Here is a 19,709-nt window from a genome sequence, read left to right on the forward strand (position 1 = left end):
ATCGTATAATTATTTAGCTTTTTTTGTAATAGTTATGTACTTAGTGGTTAATATTAGTATTTACTATTTTTTTTTTCAATAATGCTTAAAAACGAACCAAATATTAACGCCATTGTAGGGCAGGATATACAGAACATGAATCATTTGTACTGTCACGCTCCGTGATTGTTGAGCCATTTAGGGTTCTAGCTAAATTGGACATTCCATAGAGCACGAGTAAGTATGGAACAACCAATTCAGCTAGGACCCTAAATTGCTCGACAATTACGAAGCGTGCCTGTAGGTACCTAAAAATTTTGTTAACCCATTTTAACCATGCAATAAAATATTTTTGATTTTGATTTCTAATTTGAAATATTAGAATCAAAAAGTTCATAATAGATTGTATATCATAACTACAATAATGTGTTCCCTACTCTCAACCCAAAACCCCTTGTATCTTAGGATCTAGATATTTTCACACAAGACGGTTTATCGATAACTTCTTACATCACTAGATTATCGACATTAAATGTCGACTATTGCCCATCACTTTTCTGGCTGTGTACGTATTTAGAAACTTGACTCCGCCCCTAAAATTAGTGCGATAGGGACAACTGCAGCTGAGGCGAAAAATCCTGCGTAAAAATGACAAAAATCGAGGTTTCGTAGTCCTCTTTTTCCTCCCCCAAAACTTAACCAATCGTAACCAAATTTGGAAATCTAAATGATTATGAAATTATCTGTGTCGGACCGTTTTGCTTTTTTGGCTAATTGATATCAGTTTTGAATACCACGCCTCTCATTGCGGTATAGTCTATTAGGCCATTTTGGCCGTTTTTGAAGGGCTCTAGCGCCTTAAAAAACAAAAATATCAAAAAAAGCAAAACGGTCCGACACAGATATTGACAATATTAATCTGTGTTGAAAAAATCATTGCTCTAGCTTCAAAAACCACGGAGGAAAACGAGGACTACGTTTGTATGGAGGAATGACCACTCCTGTTGGCTCTTAATAGTTTCTCAGTCTCATCATAATTCATATTACACAACCATGTCCAAATTGTCTTTTCAAAAAAGCATGATTAGATAATGTTTTTATAGTTTTAAGTTCTATTTTTATTTTATTATACATTAAGGGGGCGCTATAATTGATATTACGTCTGGCAAATTTAGTTTTGCATTTCGGAAGAGGACAGCGCTCAATACGCTTGTGGCATATCGATAACGTTGGGACTACTTTGTGGTGATATCTTTTTAGACATTGCATGATATACAATTTACGAACTGTGGGAACCATAGCCATGTTATATAATTCGGTAGTTATAATTGATAAAATCAGAAATTAAAATTCATTGACAATTTTATCGGCGCGTCCCTCGCACTATCTAGGTTTACTTAGAACTGACGTCATCTCGTTCACGGACAGGGTTGTCTGTGTTTGTTCTTGTACTTGTGTGAATATAGTTTTTGCTAGTGTTTGATAATTTTGTCGTGTGCGTGTGTAGCGACGCATGTTAAAAATGCATTAGTGTTAGCGTCTCTACTCCATAGATATTTACTCCGAGGTTTAACACATACATTAATGTGGCTGAAACGTGTGAACAATTAAGTGAGTTACAAATAACGGAGTTGCAGTGTCGTTTAGATAAAATAGAATCGGTATACCCAGAGTTTGACGCTTTACAGATGGAGATTGAAGCGTTAACTGAGAAACCCGACGAAGCATATGCGGAGCGGGAGCAGTTTGAAAGCCAGTTCTTTGTGTTGGTTTCGACTGCTCGACTTCTTTTGACTCCTACGGTGCAGTCGAGCGGCGGTCGGCCCGGGCCCGGGTCCGCGGCTTCCACGTCGTGCGGCGCCGGCCGGCAGGACTTCGTTCGTCTGCCCAAGATTGATCTGCCTCACTTCGATGGGAACTATCAGCATTGGCTCGGCTTTAGAGATACGTATATTTCACTTATTCATAATAATCCCGCTATCAATGACATAAGCAAATTTCACTATCTTCGTGCATCTTTAAAAAGCAGTGCCGCCCTTGTGATTCAAAGTCTTGATTTTAGCAGTGATAACTATCATAAAGCGTGGCAGTTAGTTTCTGAGCGGTATGATAACCCGCGCCTTTTAATTAACAATCATATCCAGGCCCTGTTTAACCTTGAACCGATGCAACACGAATCGAGCTCTTTATTACGTAACATGGTGGACGTAACTAATAAAAATTTGCGTGCGCTTGGCACCTTAGGGGAGCCCACCGACCATTGGGACACCTTAGTTATCTATATAATGTCTAAGAAGTTAGATCTAGTAACTAAGCGTGAGTGGGAAGAGCACAGAAACCTTTTAACAGGCTCGCCGACGTTGCAGCAATATATTACATTTCTCAATAACAGGGCTGACTTACTCGAATCTCTTGGTAATAATAACGTCAATAATAGCGGTTACAAGACATCGAAACATAAATTGCATTCACATAACGAGCCACAAAAAACACATAATTATCTTACAGCTACAAAAAACAATGCTTATCGCAAACCTATTGTTTGCCCTTATTGTAAACAAGATCATTTCTTATTTAATTGTGAATCTTTTCGTAAATTAGACATTGATAATAGGATAAAAAATGTAAACGGTTACTCAGTATGTAAGAATTGTCTTAGGCCGGGACACTTAGAAAAGCAATGTGTGTTATCTCATTGCAAATACTGCAAACTTAAACATAACACTCTTTTACATAAACATGTTGACAAAGAGTCTTCTAGCAGTGACGTTCCGGTGCCAGATGTTCATTTTAGCGGCAACATTCAAACTAAAGTGTTTAGCCCTACTAAGACTTCCGGACTACTGTCCACAGCGTTGGTGCACGTGAGTGACGCGAATGGAGTGCTTCGTGAGGCGCGTCTACTCCTGGACAACGGGTCTGCCACCAACTTCGTGACGCAGGATCTGTGCGGGCAGCTTGGGCTAGCGACACGCAGCGTGGGAGCCACGATCACAGGTATCAATGAGCAACTTTCACATTGTCCGGAGTCTTGTGACATTACAATTCATTCACTTCATAGTAACTATACGACGACCGTAAACTGCTACGTTGCCAACGTAATAAATACATCTATGCCGCCTTGTCGCATAGATCTTACCAACATACCTATTCCTGCCGACATCACATTGGCAGACCCATCATTTTATGAGCCTTCCGCTATCGATATTTTAGTCGGGGCGGAAATATATTGGGACGTCTTAGGTACCGCGCGTATTAAGTTAGGTAAAAATAAACCTCAATTACGCGAATCATCTTTAGGTTGGCTCGTGTGTGGCTCCATACCTGCCTACAACAAAAACACAAACGAATCTTATTTTTGTTCGTTCATCACACATAATGATGACACTAATCTCACTCGTTTTTGGGAATTAGACTCGGTGTCTTCTACACATTGCATGTCTTATGAAGAGCAAGCGTGCGAAAAATGTTTTTTAGAAAATACCATTCGCGATCAAGATGGCCGCTTCGTTGTGACATTACCTTTAAAAGAGTCACCGGAAGTACTTGGCGACTCATATCAAATGGCCAAGCGCCGTTTCTTGGTATTGGAGAAACGGCTCGCACGCGACGCTGCCTTCAAAACCTTATATTTTGATTTTATTCGCGAGTACATCGACTTAGGTCATATGAGCGAAAATCAATCATCATCATCATCATCTGCGCCATCAGAAAAAGCATTTTTCTTTCCACATCATGGAATTTTGCGCTCTAGCACAACTACACGTTTAAGAGTCGTCTATGACGGTTCGGCTTCCACGACTAGCGGCAAATCCTTCAATGACATCCAAATGGTTGGCCCGACTGTTCAGGATGACCTTCTGGCAATCTTATTACGCTTCAGGCAACATAAGTATGTTGTCTCAAGTGACGTAGAAAAAATGTATCGAGCCATATTAGTACAGCCTTCTCAACGCTCGCTACAACAGATCATCTTTAGGTTCGATCCTTCTGATCCCTTAAAAACCTACAAATTGAACACCGTCACTTACGGGACTGCGTGCGCACCTTACCTTGCAACTAAATGTCTTGTTTCTCTTGCCGATGACTGCCAGGACGCCCGAGTTAAACGCGCGATACAGCACGACTTTTACGTAGACGATTTTCTCAGTGGCAGTGACTCCGTAGAATCATTGGTTGAGATTAGTAAGGGTGTAGTCACAACGTTACAATCTGCGAAGTTTAACTTGCGTAAATGGCAATCAAATTGTCCTGACCTTTTAAAATCAATTCTTGAACATAAAGAGGATAACAGCAAAGCTCTCAACCTTGATAGCACGTCGCCTTGTAAAACCTTAGGTCTGTACTGGCAAACAGGAACAGACAAACTTCTATTTTCTATCGACATCAAAATTCCTAATAAAATCACAAAAAGAAACATCTTGTCTGTCATAAGTCAAGTGTTTGACCCACTAGGTCTCGTCGGGCCGTGTATAGTGGAAGCCAAAATCATATTGCAGCGTCTTTGGCTGTTAAAGTGCGAATGGGACTCTGAGCTCCCATTAGACATAAAAAATGAATTTCTATCTTTTGCATCGTCACTTACAAATTTAAATAAACTTAAAATTGACCGCTGGGTATTCAGTGACTCACCTATAGAAGTTCAAGTACATATATTCACAGATGCGTCAGAGCATGCATACGGCACCTCTGTCTATGTCAGGACTGTGGACGGTAGCGGAGCAGTTTGCGTTCGTCTTATAGCGTCAAAAAATAAGGTCTCCCCGCTTAAGCCCTCCACAATCCCAAGGCTGGAGCTTTGCGGCGCGTTGCTTGGCGCAAGACTCTGGACAAAGGTCATTTCATCACTGACCGTGAGGGTTGATCATAGTTACTTTTGGTCTGACTCTATGATCGTGCTGGGCTGGCTCGCAGGGCCATCTAATAGACTTAAACCGTTCGTTCGCAACCGTGTGAATGAAATTCAAGAGAGTACACGCGAACAAGCATGGAACTATGTACCCTCAAAGCTGAACCCGGCAGATCTAGTGTCACGAGGAATGAAGGCTGATGACCTCAGCATGTCCACCTTATGGTGGACCGGTCCAGACTTTTTACATCACTCCGTCATTCAATTTCCTACAACGCCTAATACAAAAACAGATAACCTACCAGAAGTGTCACTTCATATAAACATACAAACAAACATAAACGAAAATAACAATCTTATAACTAAACTTATCACTAACAATTCAAAACTTACAAAACTAATACATATCGTAGCATATATTTACAGATTTATACATAATTGCAAAAATAAAAATAATAAACTTACATCAAATTTAACATACACAGAAATAAAATCAAGTAAAACTAAACTTCTACAACTGGCACAGCAAGAATCATTTCCTGAAGAGTACAAACTCTTATCTTTGGGCAAGCCCTTGCAGCCGAAAAGTAGGCTACTTTCGTTAACGCCCTTCTTAGACGATCAGAAATTAATACGGGTCGGTGGTCGTCTTAATAATGCTTACTATAGTTACGACGTTAAGCACCCAATCTTATTGTGCAGCAGGCATCACCTTACCAAACTGCTCTTTGATATGCAACATATGGCATTATTGCACGCCCCGCCTCAGCTCTTACTAGCAAGCATTCGGCAAACATATTATCCGCTCGGCGGAAGAAACCTGGCGCGCCACTTAGTCCATAAATGCGTTCGCTGCATCAGGTTCAAGGCTAGGCCTCTTCAAATGTCTATGGGCAACTTACCTACCGATAGAACACAATTAGAATATCCCTTTTTACATACGGGAATGGATTTTGCCGGACCAGTGCTGATAGCTGATCGAAAGGGTAGGGGTAGCAAAACAATTAAATCATATATTTTAGTTTTTGTCTGTCTTTCAGTCAAGGCTCTTCACTTGGAACTTGTCACAAGTCTAACGACAGAGTCGTTCCTTGCTGCTCTCCGCCGCTTCATGAGTCGTCGGGGAAAGCCTCAAACTCTGTATTGCGACAATGGGACTTCGTTTGTCGGGGCATCAAACGAGCTCAGTAATTTCTTAAAAAATAATCACGATAAGTTGCAGTCAGGTATGGCAGAAAATCTTATTAACTTTAAATTTAGCCCGGCTTACTCACCTCACTTCGGCGGACTTTGGGAAGCCGCAGTAAAATCAACAAAATATCACCTCAAACGCATTCTATCTCTTACACACTTAACGTATGAAGAATTAAATTGTTGCCTGATTCAGATAGAAGCTATTTTAAATTCTAGGCCCCTAACCCCCTTATCTTCTGATCCATCTGATCTGACCTACCTATCGCCCTCTCATTTCCTTATTGGACGTTCTCTTCTGTCAGTCCCACAAGAACCTCTGACTGAAGAAAACATCTCGCGGCTTGAACGGTTCCAGAGAGTTGAAAAACTCAAGCAGCATTTTTGGAGCCGCTTTTCTAATGAGTATGTTACTCTCCTCCAGCAGAAGACGAAGTGGCACACCTCAACGGACCAGCTGCAAGTTGGGACTATGGTCTTAGTCAAGGACCGCGCACTTCCTCCTCTCCTGTGGCTGCTGGGACGCGTCACGAAGCTGTACCCGGGCACGGACAACGTCACCAGAGTCGCCGACATACGCACGAAGAAAGGAGTCATCCGTAGGGCGTATAACAACTTGTGCCCCCTCCCTATTACTTAGTTAATTCTACAACTTCCATTTTTTTTATTGTCTTTTTTTGTTGAGTCTAACAACGCCCGGGAGTATGTTGCGAACGCAACCTTTATTTGTATAATACAGTAACTAAACGCAGCCGTCGGGCTCGGCTAGTATTTGGAAGCTTTTTCTAAAGCACCAATAGGAGCGCTCCACATATTATGTATCGCGGCCAATTAGAGGCACCCAAATCTTAACCACTATTTTCGGACATTCAAATTATGCAAATCACTCTTTCATCAGCCTCCATACGATTACCACACCACTTTTACATTTAACCGTTTAGTCAAGGAACCCTTGTAAAACCAGTACCTATTGAAATTATAATAGTTTACTTCAAATCGAAGCTTTTTATTTGAGTCGTCGAGATCCTGACCTGCACGGCGGCTACAATTACAACATATTCCAGTGCGAGTACTTAAAATGAGAAAAAAGAGTGTCATTAAATATATTGGAATAAAATAGCCTTTGTCAATATTTGGTAATAATGAAGGCTAGTGTACCTTAATTATTTATCTTAGGGGTCCGAATGGTTTTAGCATTAGAAAAAGACTATGCGATATTGACGTGTCTTTTAATTGAATAACGCTTTTTAAAAATCAGTAACTGTTACTTATGAAATCAAAAGAATGTAAGTAATTGTAAATGATTCATAATTGTTACATATTTGCCGTGACTTATTTTTCAATAAAAAAACACGTCAGGATTTTTTTTTGTACTGCTAAAAAACGAACTATAGCTTGGAAAATAAGGTAGGTGTTTATGCAAATTATTTTGTCACGTATTTCCTTTCGTGCTGAACTGTTAAATTTTTGAAACGTAGTTCCCAATTAACTCCGGATATTGTCAAATTTTTACAAGCTCCTAAAACAAAGCGTTATCTTATAGCGGTTTCTCGCGGTATTCCACTGTCCTCTGACCATTCCAAAATCTATATTATTATTATTTTTTTAATGTAAAAATCACCACAAGTATAAATAAAAAACATACTTACATTAATTGTGTCCGAATCAGAAGAGTCACTGGAGTCCATCACTTGTTCTCTCAACTCTTCGGGCGATGAGATGGAAGACGCCGCGGGCTTCGGCAGTAGATAAGCACACAAGATGACGAAAAAAAGTTCTCACCTAATTGATCATGGTATAATAATATACTCCGCCTGGTACTCTATTCCGAGATTCGCGTATGACCTAACTGACACGGGCCTACGTCATCATGCTGTTTACAGGTTCTCAAACTTTAAAATGTGGGAGAATTTTAACCAACGGTGAAAAAAATTTTAACGGCATTAATTTTAAGTTATTCATGTAGAAACATAGTAAAATAAAACAAATCTAATGTATTAAATTAAACTTTATTTATCTATACAAGACAAACGTTTGAAAAACTAATTCACAGTTACACATTAATTACCAAGCTTACGACGTGAAAAGTTTGGAAAACACTGCGACTGCTGACACTGAGCGAGAAGGAAATAACAATTAACACGCGTTCGACAAGGATGACGGTCAGGGCATGAAGTTATCTAGATCCGAATTGTCAAATGTGACAGCGCTATCCTGTGTTGCCAGTAATGTAAACAGAATTACCCGAACGTCTGAAATTTCTTTCGTGATTCGGAAGATATTGCTAACGAATAATTAAAAATGACGTGTTATTGTAAAATTTAAGATAAAATACATATAAATGAAAATTATAAAATTATAAAGAAATATTTTAACTTATTAACCATAGGTATAATGTACCCATGTAACATGTTATGTTGAAATAAAGTGGCAATGTTATTGTGACGTAGGCCCGTGTCACTCTGGGAATAGAAGACCATGTTTTATTAGACCATGTAATTGATGTACGAATTACGACTGACGTCTGACACTGACAGTAAGATAAAACGTCAAAGGGTCATTTACCCCTCTCCGGCAACTTCGCCGCCATTGCGAATTGCGTTCCGTTTCTCAAATTTTTTTGCGTAATTAATAAAACCGCTAATATTTAGTCGAAATAATGCTTTTTCCTTTTAAAAAACTAAATAAATAATATGGAACAATATTGTAAGGAATTGGATCGAGAAATACAGTTTTTGAGTAAAATCTTAACTATAAAAAAACACCACGACTTACAGCTTGGCAAAAAAAGAGTAGACATTAAAAAGTGGCAACACTTGTCGTCCCTTCAAACCAATTTTTAGAAGAAAACGGGACGACACTACAGTGTTGCCACTTTTTAATTTCTACTCTTTTTTGCCAAGCTGTAATTGAAACAAATACGTGCACAGTAATGCACATACATTTGACAGATATGTAATTTCTTGTTCAACCAGAAATGTCACTTAACTCACCTCTTTACACAGTTCTCCATACCGCACCGCCAAAGCACCTTTCGTTCCTAGCGGATTTGCTGTGTTCACTTCATACAAATGTATGCCAGAGTTGAAGTACCGAGTTAGTGGGCCCGTGTTCCATACCTACAAATAATTAATTCAATATCACTACACCTTATAAAACAAAGTCCTCCGCCGCGTCTGTCTGTTTGTATGTTCGCGATAAACTCAAAAAGCTCTGGTTTCCTAGTATAGCGGTGCCGTCATAAACCGGCCGTAATATTACGGACGCAAAAAGAATGTTTTTTCAATCACCGCCCTCTAGACAACCGCGCCATTTTGTTTACATTCTAGTGACGTCATTTCACCGCTGTATTACGGCCGCTATATGACGGCACTTCTATCTTAACCTCCTAGGGCCCAGCCATACCAATGATAAGCCCATAATTTGCCACAGAAACCTTTAACCTTCAGTGCAGGGAATATTGATTGAGGTTTTGATTGAAAATTGAACGAAACAAAACAAATGCGACTCTGTTCCAATTGAATATGATTTGAATTTCATCGATCTGAATAAGTACTTTAGGTAGGACCTTGGGCCTTAGGAGGCTAGGAAACCAGAGCTTAAGAGCCAACGGGAGTGGTCATTTCTCCATACAAACGTACTCCTCGTTTTCCTCCGTGGTTTTTGAAGCTAGAGCAATGATTTTTTCAACACAGATTAATATTGTCAATATCTGTGTCGGACCGTTTTGCTTTTTTTGATATTTTTGTTTTTTAAGGCGCTAGAGCCCTTCAAAAATGGCCAAAATGGCCTAATTGACTATGCCGCAATGAGAGGCGTGGCATTCAAAACTGATATCAATTAGCCAAAAAAGCAAAACGGTCCGACACAGATAATGGTCTAAGAGCTAGCCACGGCAATAGGTATGCAATTTATAGAGCAACGAAATCCATCTAGTTAGTATGCCATACTATTTGTATCTCCGTTACAAACTCTCGGGTTTTTAAGCCCGGTCATTTATAAGGCGTGCGTGGGGATATAGATCCAACACGTAGAGGCCATTTGGAGAGCTTTGATGTCATGTAGAACGCCTGCTGGAACCCATTCACGGGTACATAAAGAGATACCCGTAAACCGGTTTCAGCAGGCATTGGGAGCTATTATAGAAAAATGGAAAGAGTCCTGGTCTATGGTTTAAATTTGGGTGGAAAATAAGTCTGGGCTATTGCTAAGAGTTCCGGACACCTGCCATAACATTGTGTTATACAGTGTTATCGAGGCAGGCGGTGACTCGCCACTCGTTAGATGGGCACCTGATGCGCCATCGTAAAGACGGCCAGGCGCAACACCGGCGTGAGCGGCTCAGGGGTGTCGAGAGGTGGTGCTGCGCTTTCTCCGAAGTTACTCGCGGCGTTATGCCCTTTAACACTTCCACCCCTGGAGCATATAGCTCTAGCGACTCCTCTCTGGACGGCCAATGAAGGCAAGCCAGAGCTGAGAGTCCTGCGGGTCCCCTTGGGGTCCACTCCGACCGACGAAGACACGCCGGAGACGGAGACCCTGACCGACTCTCGGGAGCACTCGGGTCCGTGGGGTCGTTACTCCCCAACAGCTCGCCACAAGCTGCCCTGCGGGCAAAAGTTTCCATACTATCATTATTAATTAATCCGGGCGCCTGGCAGCTGTCTAGGGGTGGGTGTGGGAGTGGATGGGCAACAAAGTGGTTGTAAAATCAATTGAAGGTGTGCAATTTATAGAGCTCTGTGTTTGGTGTGATATAATAGCTAATTATGTATTTAATTCAAATATAACAATGCCAGGCGTTTTATTTGGGGGAAAAGTAGTGCCAGGCGATGAAAATACACAATCACTTGTGCGCCTGCAGGAAGTACTCACAATTGCTTTACGCATAGATTGTGAGGCGAGTGCAATTTGCTCGTGATCTTCCTGCAGGCGCACAAGTGATTGTGTATTAGCTATTATATCACACCAAACACAGAGCTCTATAAATTGCACACCTTCAATTGCTTTTACAACCACTTTGTTGCCCATCCACTCCCACACCCACCGCTAGACAGCTGCCAGGCGCCCAGATTAATTAATAATGATAGTATGGCATACTAACTAGAGGGATTTCGTTACTCTATAAATTGCATACCTATTTCCGTGGCTAGCTCTCCCTCTATAATTTCATAATCATTTAGATTTCCAAATTTGGTTACGATTGGTTAAGTTTTGGAGGAGGAAACAGAGGAGTACGAAACCTCGATTTTTGAGATTTTTACGCAGGATTTTTCGCCTTGTCCTTATCGCACTACTTTTAGGTGCCGCTTCCGTTAGCGAGACGGGTATATTTACCTAAAATATTTCAAACTCAGCTCCTGTTTCGTCTTAAGAGTGTTGTTTTCAGTACTTACTGACTGTAAGGCTGCATTCATATAACAAGTGTTTCCTAGGTTATGTAGGCCCGTAGCGCCGGGTAGGTTGGGCGGTATCAGGGTCTCTCGTCGCTCCATTGCACGGTTTCCGCCGCTCATACTGCCAAAAATTGAATAAATTTAAACCTCAAATAAAATCAAATAAAGAAGTAAAGTCTCTTAAAATATCTAAGTCCTTTAGGTGATCTAGTACGGTTATCGGTGTAAAGATTGGAAAGATAAGATAACACCAAATAATATAGGAAATATTCTTAAAAAAGAAATGCTTAAACAATTAAATTATTTTAACTAAAATGCATAATTATGTTATTCCATTTAGCATAAATGGAGCAGCCTGTACCGAGTACCTATGCGCCGACCGGTTCTTATCTTGCTCGGCCGGCCGGTGTGATAACGATGCGCTCAATTTTTTTGCAATCGTTATATTCATTATGCTGTTTACGAATTAGATGTGTTTTAAGTGTCTATTGTATATTTAAGTATTTAAGTACTGCGGAATGGAGTATCGAGACAAACCATTCTGGTTTAACGATGCTTTTGGATCAAAATATTATGTAATTGTGATTTATCTCTAATAAATAAAATAATAATAAATATCAGGAGAAAATAGATTATATTCAAGTGACATACATTTAAGACATAGTTTTAGAGAGTACAAAGACCAATTAAAGAAAAGTGCCGAGGGATTAAAGGAGAATTACTCTTTACTTGGCTAGGCGTGGCTCACTCCGCGATTTCGTCGCTTTGCTATAGGTAGCTAAAAGTACATCCGTTCGGCCCCAATTTTGGGGTTTGCCATAAGCCGCGGGTGGCGCTGTCGCCACCTAGCGGCCATATCTGTGCTGATCGTAACAGACGCGTTTTCTTAGAGAGTGAGTCTTCTGTACCTAGTACTATTATTTATTCTGTGACTTGGCAGAGGATAATAGACCTTAAAACCGTGCCATAAGACTCAAATTTTCAGTTTTAGACAGCACAAAGACCAACTAAATAGTACGGAGCGACCAGAGTAGGGTGTGTTCGCTTTTCAGAGGATTTTACGCTTTTTACTATACCCTACACGAAAGAAATAAAGCTCAAAATCGTACAAACCTGAGAGCCCCAATTTCCTCAGGCCACGTTAGATCCGCGTTTCTAACTTCCAGTAATAGTCTTGTTCTCTCATCACAGCGCAGTTCAGCTAGCGTCCAGTTTTCATCGTCCAGGAGTACGGCGTTGGTGCCGAACGACCAGAGGCGGACGTCCTCGCGCTGGAGCCCTAGGGCTTGGCAGAGGAATTCTGACACCTGCAAGAAAATAAGGACTAAATAAAACCTTTATGACCCTTTGAAAGTCACGCCTATCGTGCGCGGCGCGTCATTCTGAACCTTGTCGGAATGCACGACGGTTGATATTGGGCTGAAGCCGCGTGCGTCAGTTGACGTCTGTGGCGGTCAAAGATAAATAAAAAAATAAAATAAAATAGTATTTCCCTTATGTTTGCAAGCGCTAAGTTTCAATTCGAAACGACGGAGTTCTGAGGTGACAAACATATAAAGAAGCGGTCGAAGCCATAACCTCCTCTATTTCTTGAAGTCGGTTAAAAAGGGTTTGTCTCTTTGAATGTTAAGCCTTTATAAGGCGAAGAGAATATATTTCCCATCTGATTTTGAACTTTATTTCAACGCGATAAGGTTCATTTTTACACAATTCCTGAGATCCTTATGAATAAATTGAGTCTGTTGTTGTTATTATACCTGTTTGACAGTAGCCAGCCTGGAGAAGGCAGCCGTGTACGCCAGCTGGCGCTCCGGCGGCGCCGGCGGCGCGGGCGGCGCCATGGGCACGCTGGAGTACATGGACACTCCACCCACGGCAGACACCGAGTTCATTCCTGTCAAATATAAATTATTCAGGGTTAAAATGAAGCGTTCGTGGCAATGACAGTACTGTATGGGCGTGAAACATTTGATTCTTCACCTTCAGATGTCAAGTAATGATTTTGTTACACAGTGTATCCTAAGTAATATATAATATTCTGTGATACCTGCTAGAAATTCAAAAAATATCTAAAAACAATTGGTTTTACTTACTTTGCGGTACTGCGACGTGCCGTAATATCTTCAGGTTGAGAGGATAAAGTTCTAGCTCCACATCTGAGTTGGGTGGTCGAATTACCTAAAAATTAAAGCTTTGCACAGTTATCATAAATATAAACCTAAATTGGTTTGACTGATATAAAACGTAATATAGTTTAGTGAAGTAAAAGGAAAGAACCATTTTTGGCTAAATGTTTTTTTACAGTTAATTTATTAAGCTTTGTCGTTTGTGACTTATATAAAATGTTTATAAGAATAGTAGACTCCGTTCTTCCGAAGATTCTCAAGCTTTCTTGCACTGATGCACTTTATGGAATCCATGCGTATTTCCGCGGCAGTGGCTCCGCGCCACCACACAGCTTGATGTCCCTCAATAGGCCCAGACACGGGAAGTCCATCGCTAGTGTACTAACCTGCCTAGGTAAAGGTTCTGCCCCGCCGTACCACAGCGCCAACGCACGCCATAGTGCGTCAGGGACCAACTCGAAGTCTCTGTGTTGAGCCAGAGTAACGTCCTTGCGGAGGTGCCCGCCCTCGCCCGTGAGCGTTCGGACCTGAAAATATAATAGTAGATTGTACAACAAGGGCATAAAGTGACCTATTTTTACCCGAGGCAATTTTTTGGTCTGAGCGAAGCGAAGACCAAAATAGTTGACGAGGGTAAAAATGGACATTTATGCCCTTGTTGTACACTCTGCTTTTCACTTCGATTGCGAGGAAAATATACAAAAAATCAAATATTTTAGGTCATTTTAACGTATTTATTCAAGACTAAAGAAAATTGTTCTTGGGCCGGTCGGGGGCGCGGGGCACGCCGGTCGGGGGCGCGCCGGCAGGGCTGGCAGAATTTGGACTTTATTGCTAAGTCAATAAGGGTCGTAATAGATGATTTTACTTTATGCTCTAGAGCATAAAATGCATTTTATGTCGTCTACGCACGACATAAAGGTGCACTTTTTGAGCATGCATTCACATCCGTGTCAAAAGGCGTCCTGGCGACGAGTAGTTATAGACCCCGAGCGACGTGTTTATGTGACCACATCTCCTGAATCCACCTACGGAGTGGCGGCTGACATTCACGAGGCTTCGGTATACCACCCTTACATTTACGAGTTATTGTTTGAAGGTATTCTGGTTATGAAAATTGGTTGTTGGATCGTGGGCTATTACTTTGAGCTTGGTCATATGAATCTATAGTAGTACCTTGAGTGGATTAGGAGCCAACAATCTTCTGTTATCAATTGGCCCAGGTGCCCTAGGCCGAGCACCAGCGCTGCCGACGCCGCTGCTGGCCGACCCCAGGGACGCTGTATCTGCGCGCCATAATAATGATCCCATCGATTCTGTGGAAATATCTCGTCTTACACATTTGTTGGTGAAAAAGTATACTCTTAGGTCCAGTTGCATCAACCACATGTAGCAGACTGATCAACGTCAATCACCAGTGTGGTATGAAACTTTCCATACAATAAAAATTAGCGAACGCTTTAACGGTGACAGACGGTTTGGTGCAACCGACTCTTAATATTGTAGTCGCTTAGTTCCTTGTTAATATACTCTCGCAACGCATATATTATTTACTAATCTCAATTATCTCAAATTAAGCCTATTAAAAGGGGTCATCCATTAATTACATCACACGTTTAGGGGGAGGGAGGGGTCAAGAAAATGTGACATGTTGTGACAAGGGGGAGGGGGGAGTCACAAACTTTGTGACGTCACTGTAACTTCATCAGTAACAAAAAATATTTGAACTATTTTATTCGCTGTACGGTTAAAAAACAAGTTATTGGAACGACGTTTTTATTCGTTTTAATTTTCTGGCCTAATCAGTTTTTGGTTTATAAAATTACTATAGGTATTACTTTTGTGAAAAATATTTTGATAAAATATTAAATCAATATTTGCCGATATCGTTGAAAAAATGTGACGTCACACCAGGCGGGACGGGGTCTGCCAAATGTGACAAGGAGGGGGGAGGGGTCAAAAAACCTAGAAATTCGTGTGATGTAATTAATGGATGACCCCAAACGAAAAAAGAATTTTAGAAAGATTTTATGATTCAATGGAGTTTAGTTTTTAAATTGGAACCCGATTCGTGTAGACTTAAAGAGACATGGCGCATGTCGCTGCATACCTTTCAGCACACTATCTTGATTTAAACAGAGTAATGAGTCATAAGCGTACCACGGGCCGCGCCGATCACGACAGACAACCCGTGTTGTGAACTTTTCATGAAATTGTGGGGTTTTACCTGTACTAGTGGTGGTGAAGGACTCGTCGCATATGACGTCGTCAGGTCTGGCGCGGCAGCAGGGACCATCTCCAGCCGTGTGCGCGGCCCAGGCGCGCCACCACTCCGCGGCCACGAGGTACCAGAACTGGCCCACGGAGTAGCCCCGCTGGACGGAGCGCCGTAGCCAGCCGAGTACTGTGGAAAAATTAATAATTTTTAAGTCCATAAAGCAAGGGACTCATCATTAGATCCTGACTGGATAACGATACCTTTTTAAATGATCTGAAATTGTGAACAATGCAAGAAAAAAGATATCGATGTATAAAAAATCTCCTCCTTTTTAAATCCAAGTCGGTTAAAATTGACCAAATTTTCATGATGATAGCGAAAACACCAAGAGTCATTGTACAAACAGTAACACTCTTAACTGTCCATCGGTGGACGTTATGCCTTTTGTAATAAGGTTTACGAACTGTCAGTTAACAGTGTGGGCGATAGTACCTCTAAAACTGTTTTTGTTCAGCATTTGAGGCTTTCAGTTATTATTAACGCAAACTCACCTATATCCCTCTCCTGATGTTTGCACTGCGGCCTCAACCCAAGGACAATGTGGCAGACTTCGAACAGTAGTTGCAGGAATGGCGCCACTAAATTGTCCGCACTCTCCACGGCCCAGATCAGGAAATCTTCTAGGTTTTCAGTTACTTACTATTCATGCAAACTCACCTATATCCCTCTCCTTATGTTTGCACTGCGGCCTCAACCCTAGGACAATATGGCAGACTTCGAACAGTAGTTGCAGGAATGGCGCCACTAAATTGTCCGCACTCTCCACGGCCCAGATCAGGAAATCTTCTAGGCTTTCAGTTACTTACTATTCATGCAAACTCACCTATATCCCTCTCCTGATGTTTGGACTGCGGCCTCAACCCAAGGACAATGTGGCAGAGTTCGAACAGTAGTTGCAGGAATGGCGCCACTAAATTGTCCGCACTCTCCACGGCCCAGATCGGAAAATCTTCTAGGCTTTCAGTTACTATTCATGCAATCTCACCTATATCCCTCTCCTTATGTTTGCACTGCGGCCTTAACCCTAGGACAATATGGCAGACCTCGAACAGTAGTTGCAGGAATGGCGCCACTAAATTGTCCGCACTCTTCACGGCCCAGATCAGGAAATCTTCTAGGCTTTCAGTTACTATTCATGCAAACTCACCTATATCCCGCTCCTGATGTTTGCACTTCGGCCTCAACCCAAGGACAATGTGGCAGACTTCGAACAGTAGTTGCAGGAATGGCGCCACTAAATTGTCCGCACTCTCCACGGCCCAGATCAGGAAATCTTCTAGGCTTTCAGTTACTTACTATTCATGCAAACTCACCTATATCCCTCTCCTGATGTTTGGACTGCGGCCTCAACCCAAGGACAATGTGGCAGAGTTCGAACAGTAGTTGCAGGAATGGCGCCACTAAATTGTCCGCACTCTCCACGGCCCAGATCAGGAAATCTTCTAGGTTTTCACTTACTTACTATTCATGCAAACTCACCTATATCCCTCTCCTTATGTTTGCACTGCGGCCTCAACCCTAGGACAATATGGCAGACTTCGAACAGTAGTTGCAGGAATGGCGCCACTAAATTGTCCGCACTCTCCACGGCCCAGATCAGGAAATCTTCTAGGTTTTCAGTTACTTACTATTCATGCAAACTAACCTATATCCCTCTCCTTATGTTTGCACTGCGGCCTCAACCCTAGGACAATATGGCAGACTTCGAACAGTAGTTGCAGGAATGGCGCCACTGAATTGTCCGCACTCTCCACGGCCCAGATCAGGAAATCTTCTAGGCTTTCAGTTACTTACAATTCATGCAAACTAACCTATATCCCTCTCCTTATGTTTGCACTGCGGCCTCAACCCTAGGACAATATGGCAGACTTCGAACAGTAGTTGCAGGAAGGGCGCCACTAAATTGTCCGCACTCTCCACGGCCCAGATCAGGAAATCTTCTAGGCTTTCAGTTACTATTCATGCAATCTCACCTATATCCCTCTCCTGATGTTTGCACTGCGGCCTCAACCCAAGGACAATGTGGCAGACTTCGAACAGTAGTTGCAGGAATGGCGCCACTAAATTGTCCGCACTCTCCACGGCCCAGATCAGGAAATCTTCTAGGTTTTCAGTTACTATTCATGCAAACTCACCTATATCCCTCTCCTGATGTTTGCACTGCGGCCTCAACCCAAGGACAATGTGGCAGAGTTCGAACAGTAGTTGCAGGAATGGCGCCACTAAATTGTCCGCACTCTCCACGGCCCAGATCAGGAAATCTTCTAGGTTTTCAGTTACTTACTATTCATGCAAACTCACCTATATCCCTCTCCTTATGTTTGCACTGCGGCCTCAACCCTAGGACAATATGGCAGACTTCGAACAGTAGTTGCAGGAATGGCGCCACTAAATTGTCCGCACTCTCCACGGCCCAGATCGGGAAATCTTCTAGGCTTTCAGTTACTATTCATGCAATCTCACCTATATCCCTCTCCTGATGTTTGCACTGCGGCCTCAACCCAAGGATAATATGGCAGACTTCGAACAGTAATTGTAGGAAGGGCGCCACTAAATAGTATGCACTCTCCACGGCCCAGATCAGGAAATCTTCTAGGCTTTCAGTTACTTACTATTCATGCAAACTCACCTATATCCCTCTCCTGATGTTTGCACTGCGGCCTCAACCCAAGGACAATGTGGCAGACCTCGAACAGTAGTTGCAGGAACGGCGCCACTAAATTGTCCGCACTCTCCACGGCCCAGATCGGGAAATCTTCTAGGCTTTCAGTTACTTACTATTCATGCAAACTCACCTATATCCCTCTCCTGATGTTTGCACTGCGGCCTCAACCCAAGGACAATGTGGCAGACCTCGAACAGTAGTTGCAGGAACGGCGCCACTAAATTGTCCGCACTCTCCACGGCCCAGATCAGGAAATCTTCTTGCGTTAATGCGGTGTCTACTGCGATTAGATCCATGCTGTCTATTTTATTTTCGGTTTTGTCCTGAAAAAAAATACTACTTCAAAAAGGATAAACTATTTCTATTTCTATTTCTATTTTAAAATAAAATACCTACCTATTATCCTATTTAAGTATGTATATGCGTTACCAACTGATATGTTTGAAGACAAAAAAGATAGCTACAATCGAAGTGCAATTTTACTTTTAGGAAGACGAAATCGAATATTTTCTGAGTTTAGTGAACTTTATTTTAAACTAGCGACTCGCCCCGGCTTCGTACGGGTTATACAAAAAACCTTAACAAATTACACACCTAAACCTTCCTCAAGAATCACTCTACCTATATTGATAGTATTGATAGGTGAACACCGCATGAAAATCCGTTCAGTAGTTTTTGAGTTTATCGCGAACATACATACATACAGACGCGGCGGGGGACTTTGTTCAGGTTGGCGACCCATTAACTCGACCAACTTTGACCATAGCTTTAGATGCTTAGACCTATCAAGGACAAACTAGTTACCCTCCTTATTCATAAACGTTTACTAAAGTTGACAAGCCGATAATAATCGTTTGTCCCTTTCCGACGTATTGGTAATATTGGTATGATGAAAAGGGACAAACGATTATTATCGGCTTGTTAACTTGAGTAAACGTTTATGAATAAGGGGGTTTGGAAATACCTGTATCTGCTTGGAAGCATCAACTCCGTCCCCCGGTCCGAGCTGAAACACGGGCTTCTTCCCATTCTTAGGCACGCTGGTCACCAGCTTGTCTCTCAAATTCAGTAACACCACCTGCAATAAAACATAATTAATTAATTAGTTGTCACCATTAAATTAATATATCAACAATTCAACATTGTGCGCTGAGCCTAAGCTTCTAGTTCCAGGAGTTTTCCAACTCTAGGTTGTACTCAACTTTTCAACCTGTCCAATGTGTAT

General features: G+C 41.8%; 1 protein-coding gene across 1 annotated transcript in view; it reads right to left on the reverse strand.

The window, feature by feature from the left end:
* Positions 1–19,709, reverse strand: part of LOC134800381 (ubiquitin carboxyl-terminal hydrolase 32) — a 79,145-nt gene that overhangs the window by 35,835 nt on the left and 23,601 nt on the right. Inside the window, exons 6-18 of the mRNA XM_063772881.1 lie at positions 19,449–19,562; positions 18,615–18,807; positions 17,955–18,080; positions 17,133–17,258; positions 16,311–16,436; positions 15,769–15,945; positions 14,718–14,857; positions 13,928–14,068; positions 13,509–13,593; positions 13,173–13,309; positions 12,529–12,722; positions 11,416–11,536; positions 9,013–9,138 (exon numbers count right to left, since the gene is read on the reverse strand). Of these exons, the coding sequence (XP_063628951.1) occupies positions 9,013–9,138; positions 11,416–11,536; positions 12,529–12,722; positions 13,173–13,309; positions 13,509–13,593; positions 13,928–14,068; positions 14,718–14,857; positions 15,769–15,945; positions 16,311–16,436; positions 17,133–17,258; positions 17,955–18,080; positions 18,615–18,807; positions 19,449–19,562 (1,806 nt within the window). The remainder of the gene's footprint in view (positions 1–9,012; positions 9,139–11,415; positions 11,537–12,528; positions 12,723–13,172; positions 13,310–13,508; positions 13,594–13,927; positions 14,069–14,717; positions 14,858–15,768; positions 15,946–16,310; positions 16,437–17,132; positions 17,259–17,954; positions 18,081–18,614; positions 18,808–19,448; positions 19,563–19,709) is intronic.

The sequence above is a fragment of the Cydia splendana genome, chromosome 19 (assembly GCF_910591565.1).
Source record: "Cydia splendana chromosome 19, ilCydSple1.2, whole genome shotgun sequence".
Taxonomy (NCBI): domain Eukaryota; kingdom Metazoa; phylum Arthropoda; class Insecta; order Lepidoptera; family Tortricidae; genus Cydia; species Cydia splendana.